General features: G+C 31.0%; 7 protein-coding genes and 1 non-coding gene across 8 annotated transcripts; 3 read left to right on the top strand and 5 right to left on the bottom strand.

Annotated features, from left to right (window-relative positions):
• Positions 1 to 108: 108 nt before the first annotated feature.
• On the bottom strand, positions 109 to 1,038 carry SCDLUD_003217 (uncharacterized protein; the record flags this gene model as incomplete). Its single annotated transcript, XM_046077793.1, has 1 exon — positions 109 to 1,038. The coding sequence occupies one exon, from the start codon at positions 1,036 to 1,038 to the stop codon at positions 109 to 111; it is 930 nt and encodes a 309-aa protein (XP_045934178.1).
• A 369-nt stretch (positions 1,039 to 1,407) lies between these two features.
• SCDLUD_003216 lies at positions 1,408 to 1,490 on the bottom strand. Its single transcript has one exon. It is a non-coding gene; the product is annotated as a tRNA-Leu (tRNA).
• Positions 1,491 to 1,931: 441 nt separating this feature from the next.
• SCDLUD_003215 (uncharacterized protein) lies at positions 1,932 to 6,582 on the bottom strand (the record flags this gene model as incomplete). Its single annotated transcript, XM_046081496.1, has 2 exons — positions 1,932 to 5,548; positions 5,763 to 6,582. The coding sequence occupies 2 exons, from the start codon at positions 6,580 to 6,582 to the stop codon at positions 1,932 to 1,934; spliced, it is 4,437 nt and encodes a 1,478-aa protein (XP_045934177.1).
• Positions 6,583 to 8,522: 1,940 nt separating this feature from the next.
• Positions 8,523 to 9,188, bottom strand: KEI1 (Kei1p; the record flags this gene model as incomplete). The annotated part of the gene is made up of 1 exon (XM_046077792.1): positions 8,523 to 9,188. One exon carries the CDS (start codon positions 9,186 to 9,188, stop codon positions 8,523 to 8,525), a length of 666 nt encoding a protein of 221 aa, XP_045934176.1.
• A 575-nt stretch (positions 9,189 to 9,763) lies between these two features.
• Positions 9,764 to 11,272, top strand: RIO1 (protein kinase RIO1; the record flags this gene model as incomplete). The annotated part of the gene is made up of 1 exon (XM_046077791.1): positions 9,764 to 11,272. The coding sequence occupies one exon, from the start codon at positions 9,764 to 9,766 to the stop codon at positions 11,270 to 11,272; it is 1,509 nt and encodes a 502-aa protein (XP_045934175.1).
• Positions 11,273 to 11,387: 115 nt separating this feature from the next.
• Positions 11,388 to 13,205, bottom strand: RTC5 (Rtc5p; the record flags this gene model as incomplete). Its single annotated transcript, XM_046077790.1, has 1 exon — positions 11,388 to 13,205. The coding sequence occupies one exon, from the start codon at positions 13,203 to 13,205 to the stop codon at positions 11,388 to 11,390; it is 1,818 nt and encodes a 605-aa protein (XP_045934174.1).
• Positions 13,206 to 13,707: 502 nt separating this feature from the next.
• ESF1 (pre-rRNA-processing protein ESF1) lies at positions 13,708 to 15,705 on the top strand (the record flags this gene model as incomplete). Its single annotated transcript, XM_046077789.1, has 1 exon — positions 13,708 to 15,705. The coding sequence occupies one exon, from the start codon at positions 13,708 to 13,710 to the stop codon at positions 15,703 to 15,705; it is 1,998 nt and encodes a 665-aa protein (XP_045934173.1).
• A 310-nt stretch (positions 15,706 to 16,015) lies between these two features.
• CDC40 (Cdc40p) lies at positions 16,016 to 17,317 on the top strand (the record flags this gene model as incomplete). The annotated part of the gene is made up of 1 exon (XM_046077788.1): positions 16,016 to 17,317. The coding sequence occupies one exon, from the start codon at positions 16,016 to 16,018 to the stop codon at positions 17,315 to 17,317; it is 1,302 nt and encodes a 433-aa protein (XP_045934172.1).
• Between the last annotated feature and the right edge of the window lie 119 nt (positions 17,318 to 17,436).

The following is a 17,436-nucleotide window of genomic DNA, read 5'->3' as shown; positions in this document are numbered from 1 at the left end:
ATATATTTACACATAGAAAACCAAATATGTTACTAAACAAACGATTGATCCTTTACAACATAGCAAATACATTAAAAAAAAAAAATAAAAAAATCAACAGGGAAGTCTCTATTCAAATGTTGGGAATGGTACAAAATTTGGTTGAACATATCTTCTTTCGCCTACAATTTTAGGCAATTGAGCAATTTTGTCTAAATCTTCCTTTTCCAACTTGACGATTTTAGTATTAGAAATAATCCTCTTTTCATGAATAGATTTGGGTAAAACAACGTAACCCCTTGAAAAACCCCAGGAAATACAAATCTGTGCTGGTTCTACATTATATTTATGCGCCAAATCGATGATAGTTTTATCCTTCAAAACTGGAGAACCAATTGAGCCCAATGGAGAGTAAGCTTCGATAACAATACCCTTTTTTTCACAAAATTCAATTAATTCGTTTTGTGGCAACAAAGGATGTAATTCCACTTGATTACAAGCTGGAACAATTTTAAAGGAAGGTGATGCAAACAAAGCCTCCAAATTTTTAATACTAAAGTTGGAAACACCAATAGCTTTTGTTAAACCAGTTTCTGGTAATTTTTGCATTAATTCCCAAGTCTTTCTAAAGTCCCAATCATTTAAGTCAACATCACGAGCATCTGGATTGTCTGGGTTCTTAGGCATACACAAAACACTGGAACCTTTTGGGATATTGGAAGTTTTTAGGGCAACTGGCCAGTGCATCAAGTACAAATCAACGTAATCAAATCCCAATCTTTCTAAACTTTCTCTTAAAGCCTTTTCTGGGGTTCTTTGTTGAGTACACCATAACTTGGTGGTAAAAAAAATTTCATTTCTTGGAACTCCGCTGTCTCTAACAGCTTTACCAACTGGAGCTTCATTTCCATAAATAGCAGCACAATCAATGTGTCTATACCCAGCTTTCAATGCGCTTAAAACAGCATTATAAGCCTCTTGTTCGGTTGATCTCCAGGTACCTAAACCAACAGCATGAATTTCGGCACCAGTGTTTAGTTTGATTAATTTATCAGTCATTGTCTATTATTAATTTTGTAAAGATTTGTTTTTTTTTTATTTTATTTTATTTTATTTTATTTTATTTTATTTTATCTTATTTTTTCTTAATTTTTTAATTTTTAAAATTCAAACAATGCTTAAATATAAATTGGTTTTCGAATAATTTAATTAAACTAGAATCTAAATTTATTCGAGGTTAGTAATTATTTAAAATAACTACCCTCGATACATCTTCTGATCTTTTAACTTTTTTTTTTTTTTTTTTTTTTTTTTTTCAAAACACGCACCGGATGCCTGTAACCCTTGTCAAGGTGCTGCTTAAACCTTAAACGGAAATAAAAAAAATAAGGGGAAACAAACTTCTAAGAAGGGGAAAAAAAAAATTAATGAAGGATGCGAGGTTCGAACTCGCGCGGACACCGTCCAACAGATCTTAAGTCTGCCGCCTTAGACCACTCGGCCAACCCTCCAATTACATAAACTTATCGTAAGCGTAACTCAGGATTAGTCGTAATAATTACGGGTTCGGATTATGGTAATTAATTTCTTGTTCTATTTCGGTCTTTACATATAATAATAATATATAATAAAGATTTATTTAAAACTATAACTTAAATACTTTTGATGAATAACTTGATAATAAATCATCTCTTTATATATGATTTATTTTCACATTTATATTTGACGTTCATATTAATCTTTTCCAACATTTCGTTGTTGTTCCTTAGGCGGCATCTTGGTTACGGTGTTTTCCTGTAAAAGTGATTTCCATTACGGAGACTTCCTATTAAGGTAATTTCCATTGCGGAGACTTCCTATTAAGGTAATTTCCATTACGGAGACTTCCTATTAAGGTAATTTCCATTACGGAGATTTCCTGTATGTTGGTTGTAATATATGTTTACTTGGTTTCATATTACGACATCCTCCTCCTCCGAAACTGAGTGCTTCCAGAGTTGTTTAAAGTTTGCCAATAAGGCTGTCTTCCTGTAGTCAGGTAATTTGTTAAAAATCCTAAGTGGTATTTCTACAGATAGAGTTGGATCAACATCGCTGAACTTTGCATACAGCTTAGTCTTATCCTCTGTGATTCCAATTACACTAACTATTTCGGTTAATCTAAATTCCATCTCTTTTTCAGTTCTTGGCGGATGTTTTGGGTACCTGTCTGGGTCATGTTTGAATTCTTTCAACCATTCAATGTTAATTACTCTATGTGTCTTTTTAGTACTTGGTAAATCTATTTCATAGGCGTTATCATTAATTTTCTTTACTACCTTGAAAGGTCCTAAATATATCGGTTGTATCTTCCAGTATTTGCCTTTAACGAAGTATGCGTCTCTGTGTACTAATACATGTTGTCCTGGTTCTAATATAATTTGTATTCTCTTGTTGTTCTTGGCTACTTCATTGTTTTCAGCGTTTGCAGCTAAAAAATCTTTTGTTCGCAATTCTATTGCTTTCAATTTCTTGGCTAATTCAACTGCGGAGTCATTTTGTGCTGAACTCTCCCCCTCCGTAAATATTTGTGGTTTATTAGGAATATAACCCAAATCAACTTCAAACGGAGCAGCTCGAATACTAGATAAATAAGTCGAATTGTAACAAAATTCTAAAATGGGCAAAAAGTTATCCCATTGTTGGTGATGTACGGAGCAATAGCTTTTTAACATACGACCTAAGACTTGAATAACTCTTTCAGTTTGTCCATCTGTTTGAGGATGGTTACTACTCGACATTTTTAATTGAATTCCTAATCGTTTCACTAATTCTTTGTATGCAGTGCTCATCATTCTAATATCCTTGTCTGAGGTAATAAATCGGGGAAATCCGTGGTAAGCAAAAACGTGTTTAAATAGTAAATTAATAAGTTCAATGGAACCTGTAGTGGACTTGCATGGTATAAAGTGGCATCGTTTCGAGAATCTGTCTACGACAATTAAAATAAAGTCATTCTGACGAAATGTAAGTGGTAGTCCTGAAGCAAAGTCGATAGTAATATGTGACCATCGTCCTTTTGGAACATCTAAAGATTGTAGTAAACCTTGTGAGGCTCGTCGGTGTTGCTTCATAACTTGACAGTTGTAACAATGTGCTACGTAATCTTGTATATTCGAATATAAACTAGGCCAATAATAGTCTTTTGCAATTTTATGAAAAGTGATATCGGCTCCAAAGTGTCCTCCTAATATAGCATTGTCATGATAGTACTCTAACACTGAATTTCTTGCTTTTTGTGGTACACATAGTCTGTCTTTGTAATATAAGAAATTGTCTTTGTCTATTGTATATGCTTCTTGAAATTGTCTTGATGAAGTCCATTTTTTCTGATATTTCTTAAATAAATGTAAATCCATTCCTTCTGTGCTCACATTATCTATATGTTTCATTCCGTGCAAAACTGCAGCACACCAGGGGTCATTCTCATAAAGTTCAAGCCATGATTTTGCATCAATGGTATCTACTTCTAAGCTTTTACTGTCTCGTGATAGTGTGTCAGCAATATGGTTCATTGTACCTTTTAAGTATGTCAAAGTGAAGTCGTATTCTCTTAGCATGTCTAACCAGCGGGAAATTCTTCTTGACGGTTCTTTCTTATTTTGTAATGATAAAAGTGAAATATGGTCTGTTCTTAATTCAAAATGGTTTCCATGTAGTAAATATCGGAAATGATTTAGTGCTTCAATTATTGCTAATAATTCTAATTCTCCAGGTGGGTAATTCTTTTGTGCACCTTGTAAGCTTTTACTGAAGTATCCAATAACTCCAATTAGCTTGTTGTTTTCTAACTTTTCTAATACAGCTCCAAGTCCATCATACGAGGCATCGGTAGTTAGTCTCATGTAACATTTGGGTGTATACGGGACTAATATTGGTGGTGAGCCTAGTGCTTTCTTTAAAGTTTCAACGCTTTGTGTTTGTTCGTCTGACCATTCAGTCTTCTTTGCTGTAAATTCAACTAGTGGCTTAGCTATATGACTACATCGTGGTATAAACCTTCTGTAAAAATTAATCATTCCTAAGAATCTCTGAACACTCTTAATATCTTGGGTGACTATTAAGTTCTTAATAGCATCGGTTTTTCCTTGTAATGGTCTGATACCATCACTACTAATTTCGTGTCCTAAAAATACTACTTTTCTTTGTGCAAAATAACATTTTGATCTTTTTGCAACTAAACCATGATCTTTTAGTCTTTGTAATACTGTTTCTAAGTGTTTCCAATGTTCTTCTGTATTATCACTGTGTATTAGAATATCATCTAAATAAATACAAACGAATTTTAAATCTCTGAATATGTCACTCATTAGTCTTGCAAATGTTGAAGGTGCATTTCGTAAACCAAAAGGCATAACAGTAAATTGATACTTTCCAAATGGGGTGACAAAACTAGTCAAGGGTTTGTGTTCCTTTTTCATTGGAATTTGGTAATATCCATTTAATAGATCTAAGGTTGTGAATATTTTTGAAGATCCTAGTTTGGCAAATATAGTGTCTAATAATGGTAGGGGAAACAAGTCTGGTTCTGTATTTTTATTCAACATTCTGTAGTCAACACATAATCTGTAATCTCCAGATTTCTTCTTTACCATGATTATGGGTGAAGCTATTGGGGCTTTGGATTCTTCTATGTATCCATCTGACAATAAGCTATCAACCATTTTCCTTGCTTCTTCTTCAAGCTTGGGTGTACTTCTGTAAGGTTGCATTTTTGGAAGTCTCTCGGGATCCTTTAGTATTATTTCATGGTGTACATTTACCAATTTATGTGTTTCAGGTAATAATTTAGTACCTACAATATCTCTAAACTTTTTCCTAAGCCATTCTGGAATAAAGTTCCATGTTTTATTTTCCTTTGTTTCAATCGTCACCTCTAATAACTCGTTCAACTGTTCTTTGTTCTCGGTTTCTATGTTCAACAGTTCAGGGTTTGTTTCAAGTATGGGGTTTCCGACAATAACCTTGTTGTTAATTGTGTCTAAAATATACGCATCTATTTTATATTCTTTGTCGTTAATTGTAAAACGTACCGTTGTAGCTTTGTTCGTACCTTCTTTGGTTCCTTTAATCGCTCCACTTATACTCTGAAAGGGCGCTTTGGAAACTTCTAATCCAATTATCTCTACTAGATTTCGGCTAATTACACTTGTTGGGGCTCCTGTATCCATCAGGACCGTTGCTAGTGTTGCATCGTTCAATAACAATTCTACTTCCCTCCTCCTTCCAATTTTAGGAGTTTTCATAATTAAGGGGTATATACGAGAGTTTTTTCTTTCTTTGAGTCTTTCTCTCATTCTGTCCATAACTTCATCCCTATCGTCTATTTCTACGATCGGATTCGTGTCTTTTTCTATTCCTGCCGTACTGAGTTGTTCATCTGTACCGGTTTCTATTCCTTCAGCTTTTGTGTCGTTTGTAGCTGGTAATTGCGAGTTAGCATCGTAAAACACTTCTTCCTCGTCTTCGTTATAATATTGTTCAAATTTTCCTAATTCTTCAGGATCAGCGTAGGCAAATTCTACGTGACCTTGGTATAGACTTTTTATACTATTTGGTTCTGGTCTTTGCAACGATTGGTTGTAATTATTATTATTATTTTTTTTCTTTTTTTGTAGTAATTTTTTATTGTTTTTGTAGTTTTCTTGTTGTTTTTTCTCTTTTTTTGTAAATCTAGCGATGGTTTTTCTATTTTTCTGTGTGTTTAAACAGTTTAGTTCAATATCTCTGAGGCGTGGGAGAACTCGCGTTTCTCTTTTGACTCTTTGGACATTTAGAAGCGTAGTGTCCTGAATCACCACATTCATAACATAATCCTTTATTTCTACATAAGCTTTCGAGGCGATTTTTCCAATAATCGTTATTCGAGTTGGACTTGTTGAAATTACGACGGTTTCTGTTATTGTAATCCCAACGTTCTGAGTTGTTGTTATTACGACGTCCTGAACTACTATTACGGTTCATATATTTGGATTGCATGGCATCGATTTCCATGGCATCCGGATCATTGCTTGTTGATGTTGGTGTATCATACCAATTTACATTATTCGTTTTAGATCCTAAGTTGTCAGCTCTCCAGGCCATCTCTTCGGCTTCTCTCAAGGTTTGCGGGTCACGAATTCTCAATTCTCTACAAATGTCCTTTTTTAACCCAGCGATGAAAGTTACAATTAGGGCTTTTTCTGAGACAAAGTCGATAGGCAATAACAATCTAGTTTTCTCGAACTTGTCAGTGTATTCCATAACACTCTTGGTCTGTCTCATTTTATTTAAATCAAGGTACATTTGGTAAGGGTCAATAGCGACAAAAAAATGTTCTTTCAACTTAGCAACAACAGTTTCGTAGGGTACGTCTGTTAAGTCTGCTCTTCGGTATGCGTTTCTAAACCACGAGGCAGCATCACCATCCAAGTTTTCAGCTAAAAAACAAATTTTCTCCTGATTTGAAGAAATACGCCTAGTTACAAAACGAATTTCAACAGCATCTAAGAATTGGAGTAATGTGTGAACATCACGGCTTCCTGCGAAAGGGTTTAACCTAACACCATCAGTATTGTTACTCATCGTTAATCTTATTTCTTTTGATCGTTTTCTATTTTAGCGGCGCTACCAGATATCGTAAGCGTAACTCAGGATTAGTCGTAATAATTACGGGTTCGGATTATGGTAATTAATTTCTTGTTCTATTTAGGTCTTTACATATTATAATAATAATATATAATAAAGATTATTTAAAACTATAACTTAAATACTTTTGATGAATAACTTGATAATAAATCATCTCTTTATATATGATTTATTTTCACATTTATATTTGACGTTCATATTAATCTTTTCCAACATTTCGTTGTTGTTCCTTAGGCGGCATCTTGGTTACGGTGTTTTCCTGTAAGTGATTTCCATTACGGAGACTTCCTATTAAGGTAATTTCCATTGCGGAGACTTCCTATTAAGGTAATTTCCATTACGGAGACTTCCTATTAAGGTAATTTCCATTACGGAGATTTCCTGTATGTTGGTTGTAATATATGTTTACTTGGTTTCATATTACGACAAAACTTATCGTAAGCGTAACTCAGGATTAGTCGTAATAATTACGGGTTCGGATTATGGTAATTAATTTCTTGTTCTATTTCGGTCTTTACATATAATAATAATATATAATAAAGATTTATTCAAAACTATAACTTAAATACTTTTGATGAATAACTTGATAATAAATCATCTCTTTATATATGATTTATTTTCACATTTATATTTGACGTTCATATTAATCTTTTCCAACATTTCGTTGTTGTTCCTTAGGCGGCATCTTGGTTACGGTGTTTTCCTGTAAAAGTGATTTCCATTACGGAGACTTCCTATTAAGGTAATTTCCATTGCGGAGACTTCCTATTAAGGTAATTTCCATTACGGAGACTTCCTATTAAGGTAATTTCCATTACGGAGATTTCCTGTATGTTGGTTGTAATATATGTTTACTTGGTTTCATATTACGACAAAACTTATCGTAAGCGTAACTCAGGATTAGTCGTAATAATTACGGGTTCGGATTATGGTAATTAATTTCTTGTTCTATTTCGGTCTTTACATATAATAATAATATATAATAAAGATTTATTCAAAACTATAACTTAAATACTTTTGATGAATAACTTGATAATAAATCATCTCTTTATATATGATTTATTTTCACATTTATATTTGACGTTCATATTAATCTTTTCCAACATTTCGTTGTTGTTCCTTAGGCGGCATCTTGGTTACGGTGTTTTCCTGTAAAAGTGATTTCCATTACGGAGACTTCCTATTAAGGTAATTTCCATTGCGGAGACTTCCTATTAAGGTAATTTCCATTACGGAGACTTCCTATTAAGGTAATTTCCATTACGGAGATTTCCTGTATGTTGGTTGTAATATATGTTTACTTGGTTTCATATTACGACAAAACTTTTGAAAATACCTATTTTACATGCAATGTATATAAGAAATGTTGTACTAACAACTAACTAAGATTTTTTTCTTATGGTGGTAATATACCACAAGACAATAATAAAGACATAAATAAAACAAGTGGAAATAAATCATTTAATAAAAAGGTGCTTTGTTTTAAACTTACGTTCTTGTTTAGGTGAAATTAAACAACTTATTGTTTAGAATTAATCGTTAAAGACACATTGAAAATAAGAAACATATTTTATCTATCCTAGACTAAGAACATTTCCTATCTACCACACAAATACTCCGTATGATTTCTAATATGGTTAATATATAAATAAAAATAAAAATAAAATTCTTTCTTTTTTTTCGTTTCTTTTCTTTTCTTTTTCAAACAATCATTGAACCAAGCCATTGGATAAAAGAGAAACACTCATGAATGATTGTCTAGAAACAAAATAGGTAAAATGATTTATTGTAATGCAAAAGGGGACTTTATTTTATGAAGTCATATTAGTTTTTCTTAAACTAGATTTGAAATTGTATACACTTTAATTTTAATTAATTTACTCAAAAAAGAATTTACATAATCTATAACAAAACTTTTCCAATTTGAACCACATTTTAAAACAAATGTTGTGATTTTTCAAGTTTAAATCTACATCATCATTTTCATCTTCGACAATATATTTTGAGTGATGCATCATCTTTTGAACAAATGCAATGATCATCAAATTGATATATAGCCTAGCTACTAAAGCTATTAAAGTCATAGTGGCTGTAAAAATAAATTCATAACTAAGACTAGCACTTTGTGATTGAAGACTAGCCCCTCTTTTTGTTATCTTTTCAGCAACATTTAGATTTGGATCTGGACTTGAATTTGGACTTGGATTTGAATTTGCAGCAGCTATATTTGAAGTATACCATTCCACACCAAACCATAGTATATAGAAAAAATTTGTTAATGTGTCTAAAGTGTAAACACATAATAACAAAGAAAAATATTTCAGTTTTGGTGTATGTATGGTATAAAGCCCTTGACTATAAACAATTAAAGCAAAAAAAGAAAATAAATAAAATGACCATTGTACAAAGCTCAACGAATGACCGGTGAATAAAGCTAGGATACCATATAATCCACTAAATTTATTGATTATTGTTACACCTAAACCTAATTCAACACCAACATACAAAGGATAGATCCCTAGAAATGACTGTAAATAAAACATCTTGTTCAATAACTAAAAATAATTAAAAAGGATGACAAAAGCAAAACAAAACAAAACAAAACAAAAAAAAAAAGGAAAAAAGAAAAATATTGAATTGATAAATCAAAATTAGATAAAAAATACAAACAGTTTTTAATACGTTAAGTAGTAAATGTTTATAGAAGGGGATCTGCTCGATTTTCTCTTTTTTTCTTGTTTCTTGTTTCCAATGTTTAGTTTATTTGATTTTAAATGTAATTTGACTATTATAAACAAGTCAAATAATTTATGGTGGTACGATTTAAATTCCAAAAATGAAAAAAAAAAAAAATAAAAATGAAAATCGTATCCGACATTATCATGCAATTTGTCCGAAGGTATTTTTGTAGATTTTTTTTCATTAAAAAAGGAAAAGAAAAAAAAAAAAGAAAAAAAAAAAAAAAAGAAACGAAATTTGAGAAATTTAACTAATTTCTTATTAAAAAGTTTCTTTCTTCAATATAACTAGTCTTAAGATTATCAGATGATAAACAATTTAATCACATTTCTTTAACAAACGTACAAAACCAAGATAAAAAAAAATTAAAAGAAAAAAAATGTCTTTAGAGGAACGGTTTTCAAATACTCTAAATTTCCATAATGCCGAGGATCATCGAGAACACGAAAATGCTAGAATTATGAACAAATTTGCAGGCAAGATCAAATCTGATGAATTAACTATTACTCAAAAAAAAACTCTAAAAGATAAATCTAATAGAGCAACAGTGGAAAATGTTTTGGATCCAAGAACTATGAGATTCTTGAAAAGTTTGGTCAATCGAGGTATCATATCTGGTATTAATGGCTGTTTAAGTACAGGTAAAGAAGCCAACGTATATCATGCATTCAAAGGCATACCGAAACAACAGCAACAACAACAAGAAGAACAACAACAACTCCAATGTCCAAAAAAAGAATATGCTGTAAAGATTTACAAAACTTCTATTTTGATTTTCAAAAATCGTGAAAAATACGTAGAAGGTGAATTTAGATTTAGAAATGCTAGATCTCAACATAATCCCAGAAAAATGATTAAAGTTTGGGCAGAAAAGGAGTTTCGGAATTTGAAAAGAATTTATACGAGTGGGATCATACCTTGTCCAGAGCCTATTGAAGTTAAATCCAACGTATTGGTTATGGAATTTTTAACCGATGGAGCCTGTGGTGACGAGAATAATCGCCCATCTCCCAAATTACGAGATTATGAATTTAAGGACGAACAAGATATTAAACACTTTTATTACACAATGTTAGTTTATATTCGACTTTTATATCAAAAATGTAGATTAGTCCATGCAGATTTAAGTGAATACAACTCTATAGTTCACAATGGTAAATTATACATCATCGATGTTTCCCAAAGTGTCCAACCAGAACATCTAATGAGCTTAGACTTTTTAAGAATGGATATTAAAAACGTTAATGCCTTTTTTAGTAAATTAGGCATCCAAATTTGTTGTGAAAGATTGATTTTTCAATTTGTTATTCAAGAAAATATTGAAAATTGTGATGATTCAAGCATAGAAGAATTAATTAAATACGCTTCAAAAAATATTCCGTTAAAATTAACAGACGAAGATTATGAAGAAGATCAAGTTTTCAGATCTTTATATTTAATACGAAATTTAAATGGATTAGAAGAACGTGATTTTGATCGGTTTACCAATGGTAAATTTGATTTATTAAAATCTTTAATTGCTTCTGATAATAAAAGAAATGCCACTGATTTGGTTAACGCCTCCGAGCAATGTGAATTTATTGAAAATGAAGATGATGACTCAGATGACGACTATGATAGTAATTATGAAGAAGAAGGAGAAGAAGAAGAAGAAGAAGAAGAAGAAGAAGAGGAATATGATTATGATGAAGATGAAGATGGTGATCTTGATGATGAAAAAAAATGGATAGAAAAAGTAGTTGATTTAAAAGGGAAAAAACACGAAGATAAAGATTCCAAACGTGAAAGGAAAGAAGCTACCAAGTTAGCTAAAAGAGAAAAAAGAAAAACCAAGATAAAGAAAAGTGTGAAAAAAAAATTGGTCAAAAAAACCAAATCGAAAAAATAAACTTTTTATATATATATATATATATATATATTTTCCTTTTTTAATTTAATAAAATTTAAAGTGTCTATGTTATATTATTTTTTTTTACAAAATACAATTTCTTTTTTTACTTTAATTAAATGGAACCACCGCTTTGATTATGCTGACCAATTAAACCAGCCATTTCCAATAAGGCTCTATCTTCGCCCATACTTTTTAAATTAATTCTCTGCCTTCTTTTTGCTTCCCTTTCTTCCCATTCCCATTCTTGTAATTGTTCTTGTAATTGTTCTTTACCACCACATCCCCACACTTCTAAATCTTTAATGATAAAAACATATTCATAATCGTTGTCATAACTGTCGCCTGGCGCAAATAGACCACCATAGCCCACATTTCTAAAGGCCCCAAATTCTAGTGCTGAATCTATAGTTAAGGAAACATTACCTGGGTGATATTTCTTATAAGTGGTGCCCTTTAAATGTGGCTGTAGTTTGTTACCTATCCCAATACCCCCACCAACAGTATTAAAATAAATATTTCCACTCACACTTTTTGAATCAGTACTACTATTTTTTACGGTAACAGATTTATGTATTAATTGGATTGGTGCCAACTCTGTGATTTTACTTTGGCCATCACCAAATAGGGTTTTATTTGTAACTTTCCAAGGTTCATTTACATAAACTGCTAAGGTAACTTGTGTGCCTTTGACGTATAATCCATTACCTTTGTAGTCCACATTAGCTTTTAACTTGGGATATGATTCCAAAAATTTGACATATCTTGCTTTATTAGCAGTAAAACCATTAGCTGGTTTATCATTTTTTACGTCATCATTCTCGGAATTGTTTAGTACAGAACCATGAATTAAAATTACTGTGGGTGCGTTCCAATTAAAAACCTTGGATTGAAAGGACCTCATGGAAAACCCAACCTCCCTACCTACGTATAATTTTTGTAATGATGCATATATACTTTCTGGTGGAACATATGTAGCTATTTGCGATCTCAATTCCAAAGTCATCAACTTAGACTCAGCAAACGTATGATTAGGGTCATCTACTTCCCAATCTTCAAATAGACTTAAAAATAAATTATTCAAGGGTTTCAATAAATTTGGCATTGTTGTCGATATTGCTGTTTCAAATTGCTCATAAGTTATATACATATCTCTTATATTGGTAACATCAATTTCATTATTCATTGTTCTTAACAAGTTTAACGCAGGTTTCCTTTGATAACTGTTCCATTTATTTGCTATGTACTGTGGATTAAGCTTATGTTTCAATAAAGTATAATGCGAAATAGAAGTTACTAACGTCAAAAACAACAACATGTCTGTTCCGCTAACTAAGTAACGGTCTTGCAAAGTCACACCATCAAATGTAGCAAGCAAATCTTTCACAGTATTTTTAGAAGTTTCAGTATTTTCTTCTTCCCCTTTTTCTTTGTCACTAGTATTGTTTTTTTTTGAAGGTGTTGACAAAAAAATAAATATTAGTTTTATATAGTTGTAATGTGGATTATTTACTAGTCGTTTAGCATTTTCAGGGGAAGAAAGTATAAAACATGACATTAGACATCCCAAAAGTGTTAGTTTTGAGCTTAAAGCATCATGTTTATCATTTAATAATGGAAAAATGGAAAGTCTACGCAAACCTCTATTGAATAAATTTATTAATCTTGAATCGATATTCTCAGGAAAGCAAAAAATATCAGTAAAAATTTGTTTACAATCTATATCTTTGGTTTCTTTTAGCTTTAGAAATTTCTGATTAAAAGAAAATAGCTCCACTGGTTTAAGTAGGTTATTTATTCTTTTGGAAAAATACAATATCAAATCCTTTTCAGTTTGAATAACCGTATAAAAGCCGGCATCAACCTCAGAAATATCACTATCCGTGGTGCCAGAGTGGTAACTTGGTAAAGAAGCACTAGGAGTTTGTCCCATTATTAAATCAAATATATAAGACTAGCGTAATAATGACTTCCCCCTTTATTGTAGTACTTTACGATATTTTTTTTTTATTTAAATGTTTTAATGAGAAAAATTGAGAGTTGAAAATTGAAAGTGTATTAGTTATTAGATACTGGAAAGTTAATTTGCTTTATATGGAAAATGAATTCCTTTATTTTATTTTTTTTTTTTTTAAAAAAAAACAAACTCAAGTCCGAAAACCTTCGTATAATTTCAATGAATATATATTTTATTTTTCTTTTCTTTTTCCTTTTTTTTTTTTCATTTTTTCGTTTCTTTTTTTTTTTTTTTTTTTTTTTTTTTTTAATTTTTTTTTTATTATTATTATTATGAATAATTGCGTTTCAGTAGTTTAATAATGCCTTTAAGTTTCTTCCTTCCGAGTAATATATATAATGAGTATCCTTTAATCAATTTATATATAAATTGTAATATTATCTATAAAATAAAATAACAAAAGCATAATTTACATATAATGGCTCCATCATCTGATAAGAAGGATAAAGTGTCGTCTGATCCTAGATTTGCAAATATCCAAAACGATCCAAAATTTAGGAAAACCAAGCTTTCTAAATTTAAAATTAAACTTGATGATCGTTTTAGTAAAGAAGATTTGAACCTATCCCACAAAAAGGGAAAAAGATTTGACAAATACGGTAGAAGAATCGAGGACGATAATTTAGTTGAAAAGAAAGATTTTGATAAATACTTTGAAAAAGATGATGACAAGCGTGATGACGATAGTGAAAAAATTGGAGATCAAATTAATACTGTTGATAGAGCTCGTGGTGAGGTGCCCTCTGACTACATGTCTTCATCAGATGAAGTATCATCTTCAGAAAGTGACGATGATGCTGATAGTTTTATGGATGATGATGATGATGATGAATCCGAGATAGAACTAGAGGAAAGCAAACCAGATGAATGTGAACCAACAAAAACAATTGCATGTGTCAATATGGATTGGGATCATATTAGAGCAGCAGATTTAATGATCACTTTCAACTCATTTGTTCCTAAAGGTGGTAAAATTATAAAAGTAGTTATTTATCCAAGTGAGTTTGGTAGAGAAAGGATGCAAAGAGAAGAAGTTGAGGGTCCACCAAGGGAACTATTTAAAAAAAAAAAAAATCATTCAAAGAAAGACCGGGAAGATAATGAAGACATCGACATTAAAGACTTGTATGATGAAGGGGATGCAGATGAAGATTATGATATTAAAACTTTACGTCGTTATCAATTAGAAAGACTGCGTTATTACTATGCAATTGTTTATTGCAACAATGTTGCCACCGCCAAAGCTATATGTGACAATTGCGATCATACAGAATATGAGGCCAGTTCCAATATGTTTGACCTAAGGTATGTTCCAGATGATATGGTATTTGACAATGACACTGCAAAAGATGAATGTAGTGAGATTACAAAAAACTATAAACCTTTGGACTTTACAACTGATGCTTTGCAACACTCGAAAGTTAAGCTAACATGGGATGAAACACCAGCAGCAAGGGTTGAATTGGCTAAAAGAGCATTTACTCAGAGGGAAATTGAAGATATGGATTTTAAAGCTTATTTGGCTTCTGATACAGATAGCAGCGATGGAGAATCAACTAAGATTGATGAAGAAGCCAAAAACAAGTTGAAAAGTTTGGTTTCGTCCGTTGCTAAAGTTGGGGACAAAAATATATTTGAAAATAAAAACAACAAAGACTCTGAAAAAGATGACGACGTTGACATGGAAATCACCTTTGAGCCCGCATTAGGTGGTGAAGCAAATAATAATGGTGATAAAAAGGAAAAAGATGTTGATCATGAAGAAGAAGAGGAAAGTACCATTGAGAAATTCAAACGTAGAGAAAAGGAGCGTCGTAAACTTAGAAAAAACAAAATTAAGGAATTGAAAAAACAGGATCATGAAAAGAAGAAATCACTTCTTAAAACAAAAGATGAGGTTTCAGATGATAATCAGCAAAAGAAGAACGCTGCTGAATTAGAGTTATTGATGTTGGAGGCTAATGATACGATCGACAAAAACCCCAATAAAAAGGCGCATTTCCATATGAATGAAATTATTAAGAGCGAAAAGGAAAAGGGTAAAAAATCAAAATACCAAAAGAAAGATAAAATAATTGAAGACGATTTCAAACCAGATTTGAATGATCCTAGATTTAAGGAAATTTTTGAAGATCATGATTTTGCCATTGATCCAACACAACCTGAGTTCAAAGGAACTAAAGCCATGAAAACTATTTTAGAAGAACGCTCTAATCGTACTAATAAAAATACGAGCAAAAATAAGAAAAATTCCATGAAAAATAGTTCTAAAAATTATAAAATGAAAGTCAATGGTGATAATAAAGATAAACCCAAGGATTATAAAAATAGGAATAAAAAAAGAAAAATTAATGAATCTAGTAGTGGTTTGACTGATTTGGTTAATAAAGTTAAACAAAAATATCAAAAGAAATAGTAATTTGAGAGAAAAGTAACTAATGTAATTTTTTATGTCTTATTTTTGATTCTATGAACGAATATTTTTATATATTATATTGGAATAGTTTATTGTATATTATTTTTTACTTTGATTTTTGTATTGATTTACATTTTAAATATTTTTGCCATATAAAGCTTGTATTAATTTTTTATAAGAAAAAAAAAAAAAAAAAAAAAAAAAAAAAAAAGAAAAAAAGAGGAAAAGAAAGAGAGATTAAAAAAAAAAAAAAAAAATATCTTATATGGATAAAAACTTAAAATAATAAAAACTAAATAGAATACAAGTGATGGGTGCCTTACTAGCTCCGGGATATTCATCATCTGATAGTGATTCTGATGATACTCAAAATAATATTGTAATCAACGAAGACAAAAAGAAAAGAACAGGTTGCTTTACTAAAGCAGAATTGAAAGCTTTAAAAAAAAAACGCAAAGGGAATGATCCATGGTCTGAATGGGAAACAAATAATGTTTCAGCTGAGCTACAGGAGAACACTAATAAACAAAGTTCAAATGAAATAAATGATACATCAAAAAATTCTAAATCATTATTTAATGTAATAGATTCTAATAATGAATTTTTTGTACAAGAAAATGAGACATCAAACACTTACTATAAATATAAAAAAAACATTATTCAACATTTAAATGAAAACAGTGCCATACCTAACAGGTGTTATATGCCAAAGAAAATTATTCATAAATATGAAGGTCATGAAGGAGGTACAAATACCGTTAAGTATATACCCAATACAGGAAACTTTTTCATATCAGGTGGAAATGATAAAATTATTAAACTCTGGGATTGCAAAAATAAAGGGAAACTTGTAAAAGATTATAGGGGCCATAGTATGCCTATTAAAAGTTTAGAATTTGATAACGGCGGTGAAAAATTTATTAGTATATCATTTGAAAATATTTTAAAAATATGGGATACGGAAACAGGCAAAGTTGATAAAAGAATTAAACTACCAGCATTGCCAACGTGCTGTAAAATCAATCCTCAAAACAATAATGAATTTATAGTTGGCTTATCTAACTCTACAATTTTACATTACGATAAAAGACAAGACGGTCTAATTCAAAACTATGATAGTCACTTATCATCTATATTAGACTTGGCATATTTTCCTCAAGGAGATAAATTTATATCATCTTCCGAAGATAAAACCATTAAGATTTGGAATAATGGAATTAATATACCTATTAAACAAATAAGTGACACCACACAGTATGCCATGCCATGTGTTAAGGTTCACCCAAAAAAAAAATATTTTGTAACACAAAGTATGGACAATATAATCTACACCTATCAACTGAAACCCAAATATCAAAAACAAAAGAAAACATTTAAAGGACATCGATGTGCAGGGTTTAATATTGAATTTAGTATATCGCCAGATGGCCAATATCTAATTTCGGGTGACTCTAGAGGTAGCGTTTTCATCTGGGATTGGAATAGTACAAAAATACTTAAAAACATACGAACAAATGTTCGAAAACCAATTACTACAGTTGACTGGTCGCCAAGAGAAACAAGTAAGGTTATATTTGCAGGCAACGAGGGACCAATTTATTTGTTAGATTGATAACAAAAACGCGTATATATATATATATATATATATATATTGAAAAGAAACATAATCGTGATAAACGAACATAGCACTAAAGCTTTAATAAAATACACAAATTTACACACACACACGCA

Source organism: Saccharomycodes ludwigii, chromosome IV (genome assembly GCF_020623625.1).
Source record: "Saccharomycodes ludwigii strain NBRC 1722 chromosome IV, whole genome shotgun sequence".
Taxonomy (NCBI): Eukaryota; Fungi; Ascomycota; class Saccharomycetes; order Saccharomycodales; family Saccharomycodaceae; genus Saccharomycodes; species Saccharomycodes ludwigii.
This window is presented reverse-complemented; position numbering and strand designations above follow the sequence as displayed.